General features: G+C 37.9%; 1 protein-coding gene across 1 annotated transcript; it reads right to left on the bottom strand.

Moving 5' to 3' along the window:
* Positions 1-2,684: 2,684 nt before the first annotated feature.
* LOC145997035 (uncharacterized) lies at positions 2,685-8,594 on the bottom strand. The gene is made up of 3 exons (XM_083133654.1): positions 8,496-8,594; positions 4,646-4,748; positions 2,685-3,610 (listed from the first exon to the last, which is right to left on the bottom strand). The coding sequence occupies exons 1-3, from the start codon at positions 8,577-8,579 to the stop codon at positions 3,342-3,344; spliced, it is 456 nt and encodes a 151-aa protein (XP_082989780.1). The 5' UTR covers positions 8,580-8,594; the 3' UTR covers positions 2,685-3,341.
* Positions 8,595-21,653: the final 13,059 nt, after the last annotated feature.

The following is a 21,653-nucleotide window of genomic DNA, read 5'->3' as shown; positions in this document are numbered from 1 at the left end:
GGGTTTGAGTACTTACGAAGCAAATTTCCTGGTATAAGCGATGCTAAAATAAAAGAAGGGATTATTGTTGACCCTCAAATCTGGGAGGTAATGAACGATCCCAATTTTAAAGAACTGTTAAGTGAATGTGAGAAAGCAGCATGGGGTGCGTTCAAGGGTGTGCGTCGCAATTTCCTTGGCAACCATAGGGCTCACAATTACTCTGAACTTGTAGAAAATATGCTGACAACATAGTACAAAGAAATGGGATGCAACATGTCTCTCAAGATACACTTTCTCTGTTTCCATTTAGACATTTTCCCCTCTAATCTGTGTGCAGTGAGTGACGAGCAGGGCTAGCTCTTTCACCAACAAATCGCAGAAATGGAAAAACGTTAAAAAGGCAGATGGTCTCCCAGGTTACTAGCGGATTACTGCTGGAACACAATCTCAGATGTTCAACACGCCTGCTACAAGCGGAAATCATACAGAGATATGTTTTGAACGTGTGTTACTTTTACTGTTTACTTTAATATTTACTATTTTACTGCAACTGCCAATTTTAGTGAATGTCATAACTACATAATTTACAATCATATTTGGTATTCTATGAACCCAATGTATTACTAAAATTCACATTATTACATTAAGGTTTGGAGCAAAATGCTACATTTTACCCTTCTTTTAATGTGCAGTGAACATTTTTCAAAATGGTTTCCGCCAGAAATGGTACGTGATAGAGCATTTTAGTTATGAATTTTGAAATCAGCGCACCCGATTTATTAAAGATCACCTATTTTCATCCAGCGGCAAAACAAAAAGTTTAAATTTGTTCCTCAGTGTTATCAGATGAATTCAATTAAGTTTACGACAAGAATTCTCGCGATCCCTTCAAAACAAAATCATTCCGTATATCGTGATATTAATCCACACCGTACTTTTAACAAGAAAAGAATGTTATTTGCTGATTTCAATAAGCACCTCACCACGAATCTCAATAACAATTATATAATAATAATAATAATGATAATAATACGATAAATTATTGTGTGCGCTTGGCAGGCCTCTAGTGTGGGTTACTGGACGGGCACATTTTCAAAGAAAATTGTGTATTCATCGCTATGTACACAGTTATTTTGTATTTCTTGCCAAAAATTCCTAACATTGTTAAACATTTTTGGCAGATTTTTAAAAGGGCCCTGGCCTACTCTGATCTCACCCCCACTTTGGCGCCGTCCCTGATGTAATAAGCCTTAAGTCGTGTTTAACACCTTCCCTATAATTTTCGCAAGTTTTTAAATAATTTGCAACGAATAAATGATCACCAAAGTTTATGTATTTGTGAAGTATCGGCAAAACACAGGAAGATTCTGGAAATTAGCCACAGCTCATCTTGGAGGTGTTTATATTAAAACCGCAACAATTTTCTTCTTAAATCATGCATTAAGGTGAATTTGGCGGAGTTCACGGGTATTTTCAGAGTGCCATAACTTGAATTAATGAAGTTATGCCTACCGAAAGTTTATTCGTGACACTACTTTCCTGGCGAAGGTTGTAATTTAAAATGTTACCGATAGATGGCAAATGAGAGAGGACTGTAAATGCGAATTATATATACAATTTTTCACCAAAATGTACTTTTAATAATATACTAATGAAGGTTTTTAATTTTTTGTAATAATTATTAATATAAGTTCTGTTGTACAATATATTTCTTACTTGCGGAATGTTGAAGATATAATTGCGAAATTTCAAGAGCTCGTGTATGATCGATTAAGGAAGTTGTTTAAATTTCGATCCTGTGTACTGACATTTAAATCTGAAATACAGTGTATTACAACTCAAAGAATTGGGTTTTTGTTTTTTGGAAGGAAGTTTCAGTTGAGTCATCTCGGTGATTCCTTAAGCTTCCTGAAAATACAAGCAATGTAATAAGTCTGATTTTGTCACTGACACACTTATCAATGTTTCATATTATTTGAAACAAAATACTCGTTCGAAATCTATTATAGACTAAATTTGAAACCGAATCTCCGCTTGAAAGTTTCAAGTGCACAACCAGAGTGTATCAGGTTGTTCAGGCACATCCTTCTCACAAGAAACTGTGGATTTACAATAAAAACTCCAAAATGTTGCGTTCCACATTTTTATTCTTATATCTAATCATAAAGACTGTGAACGTAGGAACACGTATTAGAATAATAAACGTAGGATTCTAATGTTTATTTGTAAAAAATGCCTCACCAATCAAGCAGCCCAAAAATTTCCCCAAAACCCACTATTTGCACAAAACCTATGGTGGGGGTACATTAACCGTTTTGTTATCACTAAAGGGTACAATGAAAAAAGTTTGAGAATTACTGGTCTACAATATTTTATTTGTTATACCACCAGTCCACACACAATATATCACTTCTATTTTGGGAAAATGTTGAGATCCGTTTTTGGTTCTGTAAATAACTAAAGTTTTGCATGTACCCACCATGGCGTCTTCTCACGGGCACATCTCCCAACAACCCTTGGAGATATTAAAGAGAGTCATTCTCCCAAGACAGTATACATTTTAGGCCACTGAATTAAAATTAAAAAAATATGAAAAGCGTAAATTTTGGGGGAGATAAGAAACAATCCTCTCCTAAAGGACTCCTAAAACTATCAATACTCATAATATAATAAGTATTACCAGACGATCAAAACTCAGGGTATTTTATTTACATAATATTACTTTATTTGCCAGTAGAATGATATTAGTTCATTTATATTCATTACAGAGTGTCATATTTAAAAGAGCATCAGTTCAAGCAACAAATTAGCCACTGTTTCAGAAATAACTTTACGAAAATAACAAAAAGTTCTTCAACGCAGCAGAAAATATGCAAATAATGAATATGTAACGTTAGGAAAGTTTCTTAATGAAGAGTGAAAATACTGAACATGTATTAACTGAAATATGCCCTGATCTGAAATCAATGCAATGTTTTGAATGATCCCTGACGCAGAATCTATAGTGATGAATATACAATAACTGAATGATCCTTGACGCAGAATCAGTGTTCGGAATATGCAATAACTGAAGGATCCTTGACGCAGAATCAGCGTGCTGAATATGCTAACTGAACAATCCTTGACGCAGAATCAGCGTGCTGAATATGCAATAACTGAAAGTTCGCTGGCACAGGTTGGTCAGTGGACATTTAGCTGATTTATGAATGTAACAATTTAACATTCTATCTATTGTTTTACACAATCAATTTATTGATATTTCCAAGATATTTCAAAGGTTAATTTCTGCGTTTTCTTCGTTCACAAGTTATTATTTTCGTAAAGAAATCTCAAAAACACAATTATTTTGGTTATGGGTCTTATCCATACGCTCTTCCGTTGTACCCTCCACGGTATGGGGCAAAGGAATTGTAATTCCCATAGCCCCCATAGCCCGCATAGGCTCCAGGGTAAGTTGAGGCTGCTGCATGGTAACCAGGGGCTCCTGGGTACGCACCATGTCCATAGGACGAGTAAGGGTTGTAATTGTTGTAATTGTTATATGGAGGGTAGCGACCAGCGTATGAGGGTTGTTGGTAAGTGGAGTAGGCGGCAGGGTGATATGGAGCAGAGTATGGGTTGTTGTAACCTGTAATATAAGAGAAATCACAATGTAAGCTTAATGGTTCTTGCTTAAAATTAATTCAACAATTTAGAAGAAAACATTGCATATCCTAATAACAAGCCCGTAGCGAGGGGTAGGCAAGGAGGGTGGGGTGGGCTGAACCTAGGGTGCCATTCAAACCTTAAGGAAAAGAAAAAAAATTATGGGACGGAGAAATTTAAACTTGACTTAGATATATTCTGGTAACACGCTATTGGAATTTTCTGTTTCCCAAATTAGTAGAAAAGTAAGCTTGTAAATATTAATAAGAAATGAATATCAAAATTAATTGTAATATGTCGCGATTAGACAAAAGTGAATAGGGTGCTACATGGTTTTAGGCACAATATGATATTGGGTTGTTATACAGATTCTGCTGTAATGTTCCCTTATTCTGTCTATTTGCTCCAGTGAACAAGTTTAATACGGACGTGCGTTTCAAGATACAAGAATCATTAGCCTATTTGCAAATCCTAATTTGTGCCTTTTCATCTCTTACTGTGTTTAAAAATCATCATCGCGAGGTTCGCTACATACAATTTCAGTTATAACTTTTAGGGCAATTCATGTCATATTGTTAGTATATTTCTTGTATTTAAACCGTATTTCATTTTTTTGTCGTTTTATATGATTCTTTCCAAAGCAATTTTCCACAGTTAAGGGTGGCCTCGCCGGTGGCGTAGTGGTAACGTCGTCGCTTTATAATCAAGGGGTGTCGGGTTCGATTCCCGGTGGAGGCACTTTGAACTGTAGGCCAAGTCCCAATTAGCCTATCTGTGCATAAAGTGGACTTAAAGCAATAACTCATTCGTTCACAGTGGAGGACCTTTACTGAGTGATGACCTGGGTTGTTGCCCCCCAAGCTCACCTAATCTCTGCCTCCAAAAAGTTCGAGTCTATGGGCCTGCGTATCAATCTAATTTAGGCCTGCGAACGAACCTGCCAAAAAAACAAGTACAGGGTACTTCGTAATTACTACACCTGTATTAAATCTTCTTAGTTATGTACCCTTAGACTTACCTAGTGAATTTCCATAGGCTCCACCGTAATATGGGTTTCCGGCACTCTTGCCTGTTTGGGCGTTGACGGCGAGGATGGTGGCCAGCACCAACAAGATGAGTGACTAGAACAGAATTGGTGATAATTAGTTATGCTGTATAACCCTCAGAATACCGAATATATCATTTTAGATTTTGAAATAATTCCACCAGCAAATTGAGAAACGTGATGTGCTCACAGTGTACAGTCTTACTAGGTGCTCTTGAATAGCGTAGTGGTTAATAGTGTCAAGAATGGTCGCCTATTAGTGAATCCGATCCCACTTTAAACTGTGGTTTCTGTACTGAAGACCATGTTCATACCTCCTACAACAGTCCACTTTAAACTAGAACTAGATTTAATATAATACTTCTCAATCTATATTTATTTTTTATTTGCTTCGTATCTCAGCCTCACTAATCTTGTACCCAAAATCACACAGCATCTTATTCAAATCACGTCCCTTTTTCTATCCACGCCAAATTCCGCAATACGCGCTGTCTATAAGTCACTATACTTGACGAGCGGCTAGGGATAGCTATAGCAACTGGGAGATATATGACTAACGAGACTATGACGTCTGGACTCACAACCAGTATAATCCTGTTTGGGGGTTGTGTTGTGTCCTGTCCTTGTGTTTGTGATTGTCTCTCTTGATTTCATCTCATCACAATTCATAATTCATCCTGGTCTTCGTGATTAGACAAAAGTGGAAGAAAAATCAAGTAAAATAAAGCAAATCCATCAATTTAGAACTTCAGAAGATATAGTTTATCAGCACAGCAGTGTCAGATGTTACCGTAACATTTACAATATGCTACAATGTTTAACAATCTGTCTGTTAATTTACAACAACGGGCCAAAAGTTGTTTTTTTTAATTTCCATTTTAATATTTTATCTTGCATATACCAGGTGGTGGAAAGTCAGTTTACCCATACACAAATTCAAGTTTATACACAAAATTCAAGTATACATACAAAATACAAGTACATACACAAGATTCCAGTTTCAGTGGTTTTTGTTCAAAGTGTTCTCCATTGTTTGCAATACATTGTGTACAACGATCAACAACAGAATTGCAAATACCATGCAGTAAACTTGTATCATTGTTGATGACATGAAACGCATTGACAATTGAGTCTTTCAGTGCATCCAAATCTGCCGGTGATGATGAGTATACCATATTCTTAAGCAGTGCCGGATCTACAAATCTTGGGCCTCCCCGCAAAATATTAGCAAAAGGCCCCCCTCTACCTACCTACCTTTATACACACACATACTCATATACAGGGCCGGATTAAGACGAAATTGGACCTGATGCTTGAAATCTTCGATGAACAATAAACATAACGACGTTATAGTTACGTCACAGCGCAAAGAATAATAGTAACTGTATAATAAGTAATGCTGTGTCTAGGCGTCCGAAACTGGGGCTCCAAATTTCATTCTAAGATTTATTTTCAGGTTAATATAGCAAAAGAAAACTGTTCAGCTTTCGGAAAATTCTCGTCTGTTTTCATCTGAGCCTATTTCAGGAATGGGCCTAATGCTGCAGCATCAATAGCACCCACCTTAATCCGGCCCTGCTCATATATAATGTATGTGTGTGTGTGTGTAATTCTTCATCTCATATTGACAAAGTCACATATAAGGGCATAGAGGGTGATTCAAATGTCCCTTAACACCCCCTATAAAAAGTAAAGGAGTTTGATAGAAACAGTCTACCCGGGATGGATGATCTAAGGTCGGATTTTTTCCGGCTTTGTCCCCGTGTAAAGCGGCTCTGGGGCCCACCCAGCATCAAATCAAATGGTACCCCGGCGGGAGGGATAAAGGCGGCCGGAGCGTGGTGCTGATCACATCCCGTCCAAGATATCCGACATCGAAAATATGTACGGCCCTATCCCCACGTACCATAAATGTGCCTTCATGGCACGGTGCTATATGCACAGGGAACTTTAGCTTTACCTTTACCTGTATATATTGTATTCGTTTCTGTACCCCTGAGTGACTACGTATATTTTTAACATACGCATATACAATGGCTGAGGGCCCCCTAAAGCATTACTTGTCTCCGCCTCCCCCCCCCCCCCCCGCACTGCGGGGTTTTGCAACTAGTAGATCCGGCACTGTTCTTAAGAATTCCCCACAAAGCAAAATCGCATGGCGTCAAATCACAAGAACGTGCAGGCCAATCAATGGTGCCACGGTGTCCACTCTTCAAATGTGTCATCTAACAACAAGCAACCACACTACAAGCCAGAGACTCAACTGTCGACAAAAGAATAACGAGTCCACTGTTGCCAATTGCAGTTTTGTGCCCCACAAAAATATATTTTCAAAAACCGAGCCATTAAAATTACATCAATTAATGACCGTTAATTAAAAACGATCACCATCTTTTTTTTTTACGGTATGGCAACGGAAATTGACTGACCTAGACTGTCATTTCTTCAGTCAGTGTATTGTGACACCTAGAGAACACTCTAAGGCTTTGAAGCAAGGCTATCAACGGTGATACATAAAATACTATAGTTTCTATTATATTAATCTATTCCTGTTTATTTTCTACTTCAGTGGTGGTTTTCTTGTTTCAAAGATTTTTTTTTCTTTTTGCAGATTCATTGCGTTTTCCTTCAACATGCTGTAGACACTTAGACTCTAAGTCTTAGAGGATAAATGAGATACTGTACACCTTCCTGGTTTAGCGGCTTGTAGAACGCTGGACTGTTAAGGGGTTCGCTACAATGCTATTGTATTGTAATCAATGCTACCCTGCTTCGATATCAAATATTTTGAGTTCGAGTCCCAGATAAGCCGTTTGCTTGCGTTCGTATTTGTTTTTCATCTATTTTATTAGTTCTAGGAAACAGTTTTTAGTACTCATGAAGGATATCGTGTCAATGTTGCTGTAAGTGTAAATCTGAGATCGTTCTAAGTGTCTTACTTGGTAGCATGTGCATATGACTAAGCTATTCTTTATAGTCAAGGATATCTTGGTTCATTTCTCGGCAAAAGTCTAAGGGAAGAGAAAGTGCCAAGTTACATGTACTTTCACCTTTCACTTCTATTTTGTGGATCTGTGTGATCTGTAAAGCCTGTGTTCCTCATAGGTACAAAAATATGGCTTCGCACTATCTCATCCCCGGTCAGCCCCAGTGACAGTGCATTACGACGCCAGGGGTGCCGGGTTCGAATCCCGACCTGGTTCTTTGTGAGTGTCCCCTCATCAATTTCATCACGTCACTCATCTCTATCTTCGTGATTAGCCAAAAATATCAGAAAAGCGAACTAAATTAAACCAAATCAATGAACAATGAACAACAGCTATCTCATCCCAACCCCTTTCAAACCTTATGATTAAAAATACTAAACTTTAGATCAGAGCCCAACCAGACACTTTGTTTGTGTAAAATTAATTTAAAGTGGCAATTCCACCGTTTATTATTGATTTAAAAAAAAAACAATAACATTTTGAATAGCTTAGATAGAATTTAGCTTTTCATATACATTCAGACCAAACAAGAGTATATTCTCAACTGAGGCTTCTATGTTAGTATTTCTATCTAGTATCGGTACAGACAAATTTTCGAAATATACTTTCTCGCACCCAAAATCACGTAATATTTTTCTCGCACCCAAAATCACGTAATATTTTTCTCTACAAATTACTTGCTTGGATTAAGATTAGCAAAATCTTACTTATATTTGAGTGAATTATAGAAAAACTGACAAATGACGTAACATCAATCTTATGAGAATAATTGGCAAGATAATATTTGCGTTTCAACCAAAATTAGCACTTGACACACACTACATGTTAAAACTTACCATCATTTTTACTGCCATTGTCAAACCACAAGCTGTTCTCTCTAGAAGACACAATTGAGGGTCTAGCTTCCAGCAATCTGGCATCAGCTATTTATACAACACTTGAGAGGTAGGCGAAGACAGGAAAGGCTAAAAAGGATCTGACTCGAGCACAAGGTCAAGCACTTGATTGGCAGAAGGTAACCGCCACGATTCCACCACGAAGGAAAAAAATACACTTTCACTATTTAGGAACATAAAACTGTACTGCAGATATTGGAATCGTGTGCTGCTTGTGTTCACAATACTGGAAAGGAGATTCGGTCTTCACCCTTGACCTAACCTTGTATTTATCAGACACAGAATTCATAATATTGACAACAGTCAATTGCCTCAATTACTTATTCTTTCAGTATTCTCTACCTGGAGATTAATCGCAAATAATTTTCAAGAAGGATACATACAGGCAGGTCAATTACTCAATTAGGAACTTAGCTCTTTCCATCTGTGACGTAGTTTTTCGTTATATATTATTTCAAGACTGGGGTGTCAATTCTTAATTATCATTGTCAAGGAGGATAATTTAGAGTACACGCATATGTGAGACATTCACAGAATAAAAGCACTTAAAATATTGTACGATTTGTTAACGGAGAAGCAGAAATATAGGAACATAAAAATGATAATTTCCATTCTGCTTCAGTATGTGGGTTTTCTGAGGATGTAGTGATGGCATAGGAAAGGGAAGAAACAAGGATCCACAAAATTTTATACAAAAATAATACTCAAATTGTTTTTTGACGAAAGCCACGTAATCTGCGTTGATATTTTTTAAAATTATTTTCCGTCTCTTTTCTGCCACTTCAATTCCAATCGCAGCGACGAGAATGATTAAATTATATTCTTGAAGAGACCCAAGCAAAAACCCAAGTCCCTAAGGCGGAGTTCTGGAGGGGCCACAGGGTAACTGCCCCCCCCCCCAACTTAAAGAAGACTAAAAGTATAACACATGATTATGTTCAGTTACTACATTTTTGTTATGAAGCCATACCGAAAATCTTGACGTTTGGCATGCGCGGTAATTGCGCCGCAATAGAGGGTCTTAGACGATTTGATTGATGTGTACAGTTTGAAGAAAGAAAAACGTAAAATGACTTTGTGTTGAGTCAACAGTTACTGCTGAGGCATCAACAGAACTTTTCAATTTAATTTTTCTAAAATTTCTGAAGCTTACTATTGTACCGTAACTTCTATGGTAATACAAGAATTGTATCAATAAAAAAATAATGAAATGCAAAATGCAATACTCGTACTGTTTTGCTTCTTTTAAAACTGACAACCAATATATTAATTAATATTTGTTTACTTAAGAGAGGAAATTTAACATTTTCAAATCTAAAAGGCCTAAAACTCGGTGTTTTTAAGTTGTTTTTTTAAAAAAAATTCCGGGGAAAGGCCTCCGGACCCCTTATAAACTAGGGGATATTCAATAACCCTCAGGTACATCATATGCTTCTCCCAGAGTCTGGCCCCCCCAACGCAAAAGGTCAAACTCCGCCCATGCCACGTCCAGGTCAGGATTGAACCTAAAACGTTTGGCTCGTTCAGTGAGGCGGCTAATGCAATATGTCGAAACGTTCCCTGACGAACAATAATAACTTATATTTTACTTTTTAGTATTACCACGTATTACTGTTGTCTTACAAATCATAAAATTGAAATTCAATTGAAAATGTCGTGGCGTTGTAGTCAAGTTTAGACCCGAGTCCACTAATTAGATAGAAACTGGATTCGCCTTGCTTCCTTTCCATAAACATCTACCACTTTGTAGATGAACAGTTCTTTGCCATTCTTTACTTATTCACTATGGATGTATATTAGAGACCACTTAATCTGCTGTCTCTCATGGAACTTATTGTTCATATTATCACTCTACAATTTCACCATTCGCAGTAGCCTATATGATTTTTTTTCCAGTTATTTGAGACCGGCAATTGGCCCTCTGCAGGCGGCCTTGGATAAAAGCGAAGAAAAATAAAACAAAGCAGCATCAGAAAATTTCCTCATAAAGTAACTACGTACACGATTTGCACAAAAAACCGTGTTCCATTCATTTGCACAAAAACTAACTGTTGCTGAAAACCATGCCAAAACAACAAATTTTTCGCACACGTAGAGTTTGTGTCAGTTGTGAAACAATTTATAATCTGTTTACTTTCTTCAAAGGAATGCCCCAGGGGGGAAGACTGCATCCGTGACACGAGGGAAATAAAATTTTATAATGCTCTTATGCAAGGCAGACACACGACAGCGCCGACGTTATCCTTTATTGCATTGTTTTTTTACCTCTAGGGCCTGAAGGAATGTTCGTGACTGCGAACTTAATCTTACCATCAAATCTTAGATCTTGCTCTGCATGTTTCATTGTACGCAAAACTGTCACGCAGAAAGGAATCAAAACAGCAAAGAGTATTATGTTTAGTTTTTAACCTTATCTGGACCAAGAGTGACAAAAAGTGTCACATGCGAAGTTGCTCCCATGAAACTTAAAAATTCACTCTTAAGCAATTGCTGGAGATCAAAGTGGTCAGAGAGTTCTACTCTTGGTCCAGTGTGACACCTACCCTCTAAACTATTGCTATTATTTAACCTGCAAAACAGACTTAAATTTCTTTAAATGAATTCAAGCCTATTTAAATGTTTTGGCCCTTTATACTATTAACTTCTGTCAGTGCAAAATAAGGAACCAAGTGAACAATACATGAGACCCTTAGTCCAATACGGAACGGATCACACCTTGGACCTGCTAATCTCTCAGCCAAAGAGCATTCATTATTTTAGACTATTCTAGGCTATGAAAGCTGTGGCGATTGCTCGTTATGATCTTGAAGTTGAAAAGTTGTATCTGATGCGCGGGGAATCTAGGAGCTCTTGTCTATAAAGGGAAAGCGTTAACCACTATGCTTTTCGATTAATTTATATTATTGATTTTTGTAGTGTGACTGATATTCACGAATACGCATAAGCAAGATTTTTATCACTTTTATCAGGAGTTAAAGCTATTTATGGCTTTTCAAAGATCTTTTTTATTTTTTCAAAATAAGGTAGATATTTATCATTTTTTAGTAATGTAAAAAGACTTTAATGGCACCTTTTTGTGTAGTATTTTCCTCAATATTTCATAACTTTCTGCGTACTGGGAGCGGATACCAATCTCACTCTCCCCCTAAAAATATAACTCTTCAGGAATGAACAACCAATCGAATTATCAAAAAAATACTAAATGCACTTCAATATTAGATGTAAAGTAAGTTGATTATAACAGTTTGTTATAAATTTTCTCCAACATTTGAAGCTACGACTTTCTATGAAGAAATTACAGAAAAGTTAATTAGGTAAAAGGTAAAGATAAGTAGTACCCCTGTACATGTACACACATGACATGAAAGCATTTGGGGTGATTTGGAGGTAGAGCTCCATATATTCTTAATATCGGCCATAGTTGGGATGATGTGATCAGCATCACGCCCGGCTGCCTTTATCCCCCCTTCCTCCATAGTTGCTCCCAGGTACCCATTGATTGAGGCTGGGTGTGGTTCAGATCCGCTTTTATGCGGGAACAAGACCAGAAAAATTCCGACCCAGCCCGGGAATCGAACTTGGGTCTCCAGCGTGGCAGTCAGATGTTCTACCAGTTCAGTCAGAAAATCACGGACAAAAGTTATTGATATGCCAACTTATCTAAATATTGAAAACAATTAATAGTTGCCAGGGAGACCATATCCTGAACGAACAACTTTGGTGGATTAACTTCAAGATACACTCCAGGCTCATTTACAATAAAAACTATTGATTGTCCCGTTGGAAAGTTAAGGAGAAATCGTATTGGGCTATAAACTCAATCGATACGACCTCATAAACAGATATGATACAGGCTCTGAAGAGTCTACGAGTTTTAAAGTACGCTGATTAGATCTTATGCTCATTTCGTAATACCCTGATCACGAAATGGACATTTCGAAAAAAAAAAAATCACGTTTCTGGTTAGATCAAGGTGAATACATGCAGGTTGGGCCGATGAATATTTTTTTGGGTTTGGGAATTCTCGTGCGACATAAGCTGGCCTAGGCCTTCACAAAGGCGCTTTTGAAATATAGAGTTGGTCAATGCTAATTCAGCGTTAAGTTAAACCAAATATTGGAAATTGTTAAAACCAAAAATTTAAATAGCCCTGATTTTTATCAACTAACTAACTAACTAACTCTCTAGCCTTCCTAAACTCTAAAGTTCATGGCTGCAGCAACACAGGCCTTCCATCTGTCCGTATCTTGATTTTTATTTAATTACATAATTTAGTTCAGTATATTTTGTCACATAAAATAATAGAACACTCATATATTTTTTAATTTGTATATTTTTACGTAAAAATACATATTATGGAGTTTCTCTAATGGGGGTTCTGCATTTCTCGTAACTTTTGTGAGATAAATTTAAGATTAATGGATGTTATAAAATGTGTGACGTTTTAGTCAAGTGTCATTAGAATTTGTAATAAAAATTACCATAAGAATTGAATGACGAGTTCATTCTTTATCCATGATTCCATCCTGTCCAATATTTCAGTTTTGATATCAGTGGAATGTAATTTCTTCGCTTAAAATGCGTATGTATTACTATAAACTAAAAAAATGTGATCACTATTTGCTTGTATTCATTCGGTGTTTGCAAGTCAATTTCATTTATCAAAAATGTAGAACGTGAGTGAAAACTACTAGTAATATAGAACTATTTCATTTGCCTCGTTTTTGAAGTGAAGGTCTGCTCAGTATGGAATCTCAATTAGTAACTTTAAAAGCTAATACTTGTAGAGAGGAAATTACTGTAGCACCAAATTGCTGTGACCTAGTGATTTCAACACTAGCGCCACTCTTCTGAGGCCCTGAGTACAAATGTTGAAGCAGATTAGTGAGTGAATGCAAGGAACATGATGTGTTGCCCAATGCGTTGACATAACTACCAGATGCAGTAAAACGTTGCATCTAAGCTTTGTAACGTGTCATTTACAGACATTTTCTTGACGTTCTGCAAGTAATGAGAATCAGAATTACATCGACCGTGAGGGAAAACACTATCACTTCTACGGTCTGGTGCAGTAGGTCACGACAATATGACAAATGATGCACACTTCCAACATTAAACATTACATCTTTCTCATCTGTTTGAAGTAATTAGTTACTAACTCTGAAATTACAGTACTGGTAGAGATAGAAGGAAGGAAAAATTACTTCAAATTGCATTTAGATCGAATGACCTTGGCAGCGTGAAGCTATCATCAAGTCTTAATTTCTTGTAAGGCGTCGACCATGTCTATCCAGTGATAAATGGCTACATATCGTGTGATTATCATGTATTGAGAGACCTAGGAAACAATATCCTGTTCTTGACACGAGAATTTTCGTGTTTGAAGGAAACTTTTGATCACGCCTGTCTCATTTCTTAGTTATTATTAGGTTCTGATGGAAATGCAGGCTGATTTTCAGTTGATCTATGGGTGATGGGTGCATACGGATGACCTTTGCTACGCACGAAGAAAAGTCGTTTTCAGCAGTCGGTTTTGATGGATAAATAAGCGGAAGTTTATAGTTATCAAGAAGGAATACACGTCACGTCTCAAAATATCTCTTCGTTGCATCAATCGCGTTTGATGTTAAGAATGCCTGTTGATAATACAGTTTTACTTTCTTGACGTTGACTAAACAATGCCTGTACTCAGTACAATTTATTACACAGGGACTCTTGTATATCATCTCTTTTAAATAGCTCAGTATCCCTCGTTGTACGGAATTGGAAGCCAAAACAATATGGTGAAATTGGTGTTTCACAGTGGCGTAACGGCCGCCCCCGCAACCCCCGCAATGCGGAGGGGGGGGGCGAGGTGTATTTGGCCCTGCAATGTTCTATCTGCGCTCCTGCATTTTTATACAATTTCAGAAATTCAACAGGTACTGTCGGTTATTTAAGGGAAAAGAATTGGGAAATAGACAAAATGTGGGTCTACAATGACAAAATTTGAACTCGAAATTCACTGAGGTGAGCACTAAATTCAAACACCCGATCAATTTTAACATAGAATACGTATCAACAAAGTTACTGTATTGTACGAGTCAATGGGCGCCGCAAATAACTTCTTCACGACTGCTGATTGATTTGGTTTATTTTACTTCGCTTTTCTGACACTTTTGGCTAATCGCAAAGATGGGTATGAGGGATGATATTATGAAAATGATGAATGGACACTCATAAACACCCATGTCCAGGCCGGGATTCGAACCCTGGACCCCTGGCATCTTAGCGCGATGTGCTAACCACGGAGGCCGGCTATTCACCACTGTTTTATTACTTTTTTATGTGGGAGGTGGTCGATTGTGTTCCCAGTAGCATAGAAGACGATGTCTGCGATAATAAGCAAGGGCGTGCTGGCTCAATCAAAGAGGCCCCTGGCACCTTAACCCGTGGGCCCTCAGAAATGCCGTAGATCGCCTCAAATAGGAAAAATGCCTCCTCTCACACCTTTAAAGATATACCGTTTGTCGGAATCTTGTAGAGTATAAATTATCTACATTTATGAATCCAGTAGGAAGATTCAGTTGCTCGGCCAGTCTCTTCTCTATATCCACACGATAAACAATAAAGCTTGGTAATTCATGAACTTTTACCACTAATATTATTAGTCTTATCTGTGGTATTTAAAATGTAACTTCCCACCAAATATTTTCAAAGGGGGCCCAAGCTTTTTCATATTTTAATAAGAGCTGTGAAAAATTTCCCGCATATGGTCCACACCTGTTATGTGTTACAGGTTAATTCAATTTTATTTTATAATTGTTAAAAACTTGTTTTTGGGACTGAAGCCCCATCCACCTCAAAGTGCAAATTAAAAGTATTTACTATCCTTTAAACCAAAAGAGTATTTCTTTGCTGCATGAAGATTGAGACCATTATGAGGTGAGGGGGGGGGGGCAGCTAACTGCTGTACGTCCTTTACCCTCAGACTCGATTTTTTTTTGCTAAGGGACCCCCAGTGTTTTAGTTGCAGGGGGGACTGCGCTACGTCACTGAGCGTTTCATCATCATTTTGAAACGTATCGATAGATCTATCTCAAATATAATATCAGAGCAGTAATCGAAGCTGCTCACAAAATATCAGCTGGAAACCTATCGACTCAACAACTTCCGAAATCATTCCTAAACTATAGCCCTACAATTCCTATGACTTAAGTTTACTAAGCCCCAAAAATGTTGGCGTGTAAGGGATGACCTTCTGCCAAGGCACCTAAAAGTGAACCTCACTTCCCCGATGGTACACCTCGGTAACTGATACTTAGAAGCCAACGAGTCTCTGGCGCCTGGACCCAAGGCTAAGATAATCCTTTGTGGGGTCATATTGTCCTATGTGTGTGCCTTTTTGTGTGCTGAGTGCCCCTTTTCAGCCTCAGCTTTTAACCTAGGTAAGGAGTTTTTAGTCCTCAGAAACAGTATATTTTTAGTTCTTGTTAAGTAATGAATGAATAAATGAATCAGATTTAAAAATTGAATGACTGTCCTCAATTTTGCTTAAGTTAAGGAGCTTATCGCCGTATTGCGTAATGGGCAAAACTATTATCTGTACTGATGTACCCATACTATAAAAATCAATAAATTCAAAATCCGTTCTGAAAATATTGAAAAAATATCAGAATAAATTGTAACGGAACGCTGCTGTGTCGAGACACACAGTGTCGAACCACTGTTAAAGTAAGGAGAAAATAGAACCGAAGCGCTGTTACACAAATAGCACAGGAGCGTCGTTACAGTTCTGACAAATACATAATACCGGAGTGTCGTTACAGTTCTGACAAATAGTACCGGAGCGCCGTTACAGTTATAACAAATAGTACCGGAGGGTCGTTACCAGGGACGGCGACAGGGGTGGGCACGGGTGGGCAAGCGCCCACCCAAAAATTCCTGTGCCCACCCTATTGCCCACCCAATCAAATTCATTAAGTACATATACTCGGGGATATATGAATGATTAAATATTTAAGTGTAACCTGGTGTTTATAACATCTATATATATTTTACTTGTGAATATTATCTATGCTGGAAATGTTCACATATTATCAACCCATAAAAAGCCTCTTTTGTCATTGTTGAAACAAAAACTGTGATCAAATTAATACTTCCATGTTTAAAAGCATCTAGTAGGCTTAGGAGGCTCAAAATTATGCAGGGTATGATCAATATTAAATCAGAATTGAGGGTGAACTTGAGGGCTGCAGCTCCGGGCCTCCACTGCGTATGTATATATTCCGGCCTGGCTAAGGTTAAAATAATCTCCAAATAAACAAATCTAAACATCATCTTAGCGTTACTTCCCCCAGCAACACAATAAATTATTTCGACTTTTTAATTAATATTAGAATAATTTAATCAAGAAGACTTAGTTAGATGGGCAGGCCATGTGACACGAATGGCAGAGGAAATAATAGTTTACAGGATTCTTGCTGGGAAACCTGATGGTAAGGGACCGGTAGGAAGGCTAAGACGATGATTGAGGGATAACGTTGAGATGGACCTAAAATAAATCGGTAAGGATGGGAAATATTGGATTGATCCTGCCCAGGATAGGGACAGATGGAAGGCTTGTGTTGCTGCAGCCATAAACCTTCGGGTTTAAGTATGCTATAGAGCAGGCATGTCTAACGCGTCGATCGCGATTGACCGGTCGATCGCGGGGCGTTTGTCCGTCGATCGCAGTTATCTATTGTAATTATATGAATATACGTTATTTGAATTCAACTTCAATAATGTATAATGGCTGAGTAGGTACAGATTTTTGCAAAGATTAACGATTAATAATGGCTCACTGTCTGTTGTGACAATAAAAAGTAGATCACTGCTTGATTGAAGTTGGACATGCCTGCTATAGAGTATAATATAATTTTAATTAGCTCTGCATTGAAATTCCAGAAGTGTCCCTTTTTTCATTACATTACATTACATTTATATACCTGTTATCTTCAAATATCAATATGGTATACGAAATATCAACTTTATATTCGTTCTACTAATAAGAAGGAATCACAACAATCACTACAATACCGAAGAGAATAAATTTTAATAAATCAGTTATATATGGAAAAAGCTACAGAATTATTCAATTGCTAATGAGTGGCTTATCCTATTTAGAAATCCTCGTTCCACACATAAATTTTGTCACATGAATCAGCCGAAAATGTCAACAGAATCTGTAGATGCAGCTGAAGTAAAGAAAAAAAGTTATGTCACGAAGTATATAGAAGACGATTTTGTTGGTTTGTTTCTAAGCCCACTTTTATGCTCAGATAGGCTAATCGGGACTAAACTTACAGTTTAACGTGTAGTCCGAACCCATGTGCATTGTGCTTCCACCAGAGGAGGGGGAGTCGAACACAGGACCTCTTCATTATAATGCGACAGCGTTATGCCATTGGGGGAAAAAATATACAGAAAGAACTCGCACAAAACGTGGCATTTTGTCACCACAGAAGATGCGTCTATTTTAAGAGGGTGATTGCCTGAGACAAATATTTGAGACTTTCGGAAAACAACGTCATTGTTCACGGAATTAGCTGCCTTGATAAACTAATGAAACTCCATTTTTGGAAGAGTAAGTTCTGGTTAATTTGTTTTATTGTAAGTCATTTTTCTGCTAATTTTAATAATGACGACGTTATAAGGTTCAATGGTGATTAGATGAAAGTAACGAAGAGGCGAAAACAAACACACGCTGACACTCAAAATACAAATCCTCATAAATTATTACTGTGACAGTGGTTTCCAGGCGTCAGGGACTCGTTGCCCTGAAAGAATAAAGTTGACATTCTAGTGTGTTCGAAATGGTCACGCCATACAACCCAATGAAAAATAGATGAAGTATTACTGGTACGATGATCAACTTCGATGAATTCCTTGTGTCCTAAATCATTTTGTTACCTCAAAAAATATGTTCATGTAACCATACGTGTATTGCTTCTCCCGCATTAGTAATATGACAGTTCTTCAGAAAACGAAGATCAACTTAGCTAATAATCTCTTAAATTCTGAACAGATTTCTCAATCTTACTTGTTTATTACTTATGACGAGTGATATTTTGTCAAAATAGCCTTTCATTAGCCTAGAGATACTTAATGGACAATGAACAAATTATTTGTTTTCCGTGTGTGTTTTAAATCATTTCTAATAAGACGTTCATTTTAATCCAAGCATTCAGTGGCGGCGATTAGGAGGAGCCCCCGCACTATGGCCTCTTTATGCTAAACCTTTTCTACCAGGAAAACGTATATTCAGGGGTGCCCACAGGGGAGATTATGGCGCAGGCTGCGCCATCGAGATTCTTTGGGGAATTTTTTCCCTTCAAATAATGTAAAATTGAACATTTAGATAATTCAGACCTTACCCAGCATCTCCACCACGTAGCGTTCCTCTGAACGCGGGGATCTTAAATAGGGATGTACTATTAGTACTAGTTGATGGTAGAGACAGCCCTGAACGGGCAGGTACAAATATCTAACTATTCATTAAAATAGACTCATGATTCGTTTCTAGACTGAAGTGAGCAATGCGAATGGCAGAATGGGTGTAGACTAGCTTACCCTGTTCGGTTTAGAAATAAGACCAGTAGCTCCTGCTTCTCCGATGATTCCAGATTAAAAGACCTCGTGTCGCTCTCATGCGCACCTATTTAAACCCTCGCTTGGCCTCTCGTCACCTCTTGCCAAAGGCCAGTGTTCTTACCATTTCCTGTAGAAAGCTTATTCTACACATTTCTGAGCAGGAGCTGACAAGGTCTGCCAGGGTCAATATTTCTTAATCGAACAGGGCATGGTACGATATATTTTTCCAAAATACAGGTAAAAATTTTACACCTTAAATTGACCATATTTAATCCATTAGATGAAGAAAAGGAAGCGTTTAAGGTCATTATTGAAGGTGAGAAGGGGGGGGGGATAAATATCCAACTCTTATATGTATATTAGGCCTTAATTGGCACGTGGGTTCTAGGGGAAATTATGAATTAAACGTTGGCGGGGACAGTATTCAACTGTAAGTCTTAGATTATGGCGGGTATTTTAGTTAGACGGGCATTGAGCATTAAGGTATCCAATTCTTGTGTATTACTATTGTCTTAGACTGTTGCGGAAATTCTGGTGTGGAGACTGAGAATTAATTTTTTGAAGGAGGTAATATCCAGTCTTTAATATCAACAGTAAGTCTAAAATTGACATGGACATTTTTGTGGTAGAATTGAGTATTAAATTTAAAGAGGGAGATAGGAAGCTCTTGATAAAGTGTTAAATCTTAGATTGTCAAGGGATTTCTGTAGTGAAGAGAGAGTTTGAACATTAAATTTTGGAGACTGTATTTAGCGATATGGTATCCACACGTTTTCGACCCCGAACGTGCCAAAAAAAAGAAGTTGAAAAAGACTAAATATCCCGGGATCCTAAGAAAGTATTGACACCCCGTTAAATTAATATTCTTGAAAGCCTGCAAAGAAATGGATGTAAAAATGTTCTTGCTTGCTTCGCTCGCAATAATGTGTTTGTTACAACAATGCGTGTTTGGCGCTTTACTGAGGTGGATGTGAATTTTTATGCTATAGCTGCATTACAAAACATGAGCGATATTCTCCATATTCATGGGTAACATCACTTCTTAAAATATAGTGCTTAGTGTTGGTATACTGCTTATTTTAAAGCAGGTGCATCATTTGTAACAAAAAGCTAAGGAAAAAGTTACTTCCGGTGTAGGGATTACGATATAGTTTCAGGGCGCAAAGAAATGATTTGGGGGGAAACGGATGACATTGACGTGATTTTTGTGGGGATGCGCCATTGGCCTTGGAGGGGGGGATGGGCACCCCTGCGTTTATTGTCCTTGCCCCTCAAATGTTGGCACCCAATCGCTGCTACTACAAACATTCAGATTTATCAGTTGTACAAACCTTGTAAGCTAAGAAAAGTAACCCCCAAGGAGTAAGAAAACTCTTTCAGTCAAAAACTTATACGATGAAAATACTATGCTCAGGAACGTGCATTAAAATTACGAGAAACTTCACGATTGTCTACCATCGCACTTTCTATCATTGACGCCGAATACATGTAATCAAATATGTGCCTTGTATTTGCAACACAAGCTTAAACCTAATTCACATTTATTTCACTGTATTAATATGCATGAAAGAATGTGATTAGAATGTATGGCTGGGGTATGGCTGCGCATGTGTAAACACTTCCTTGAAATAATTGTGTCCATCAGAGACAAAGCGAAAGGAAATGGAAGAAGATGCGAGAATAGATTAGAAAATAATAAAGAGGAAAACAAGGAAAGGGAAAAGAAATAAGAGGAAAATTGGGAATGTAAGAGAGAGGGGGATACATACGTCTTACGTACACATACATGGTCTTACATTTATACTGCCCACCCTAATCTATCACCATGGAGCTTCTGCCCACCCGGTCGAAAATTTCTGGCGCCGCCCCTGGTCGTTACAGTTATGCCAAATAGTACCGGAACGTCGTTACAGTTATGACATATAGTACCGGAGCGTCGTTACAGTTATGACAAATAGTGCCGGAGTGCCGTTACAGTTATGACAAATAGTATCGGAGCGTCGTTACAGTTATGACAAATAGTGCCGGAGTGCCGTTACAGTTATGACAAATAGTATCGGAGCGTCGTTACAGTTATGACAAATAGTACCGGAACGTCGTTACAGTTATGACATATAGTACCGGAGCGTCGTTACAGTTATGACAAATAGTGCTGGAGTGCCGTTACAGTTATGACAAATAGTACCGGAGCGTCGTTACAGTTATGACAAATAGTGCCGGAGTGCCGTTACAGTTATGACAAATAGTATCGGAGCGTCGTTACAGTTATGACAAATAGTACCGGAACGTCGTTACAGTTATGACATATAGTACCGGAGCGTCGTTACAGTTATGACAAATAGTGCCGGAGTGCCGTTACAGTTATGACAAATAGTGCCGGAGTGCCGTTACAGTTATGACAAATAGTATCGGAGCGTCGTTACAGTTATGACAAATAGTACCGGAACGTCGTTACAGTTATGACATATAGTACCGGAGCGTCGT

Source organism: Lepisma saccharinum, chromosome 13 (assembly GCF_977018435.1).
Source record: "Lepisma saccharinum chromosome 13, izLepSacc3.1, whole genome shotgun sequence".
Taxonomy (NCBI): Eukaryota; Metazoa; Arthropoda; class Insecta; order Zygentoma; family Lepismatidae; genus Lepisma; species Lepisma saccharinum.
This window is presented reverse-complemented; position numbering and strand designations above follow the sequence as displayed.

Excerpts from the sequence above, each read along its gene's own strand:
- LOC145997035 (XM_083133654.1), bottom strand. The coding sequence starts at position 8,579 with ATGCCAGATTGCTGGAAGCTAGACCCTCAATTGTGTCTTCTAGAGAGA. Across the intron at positions 4,749-8,495 it reads CAATGGCAGTAAAAATGATG|TCACTCATCTTGTTGGTGCT; the intron begins GTAAGTTTTAAC and ends ATTCTGTTCTAG. Across the intron at positions 3,611-4,645 it reads AGCCTATGGAAATTCACTAG|GTTACAACAACCCATACTCT; the intron begins GTAAGTCTAAGG and ends CTTATATTACAG.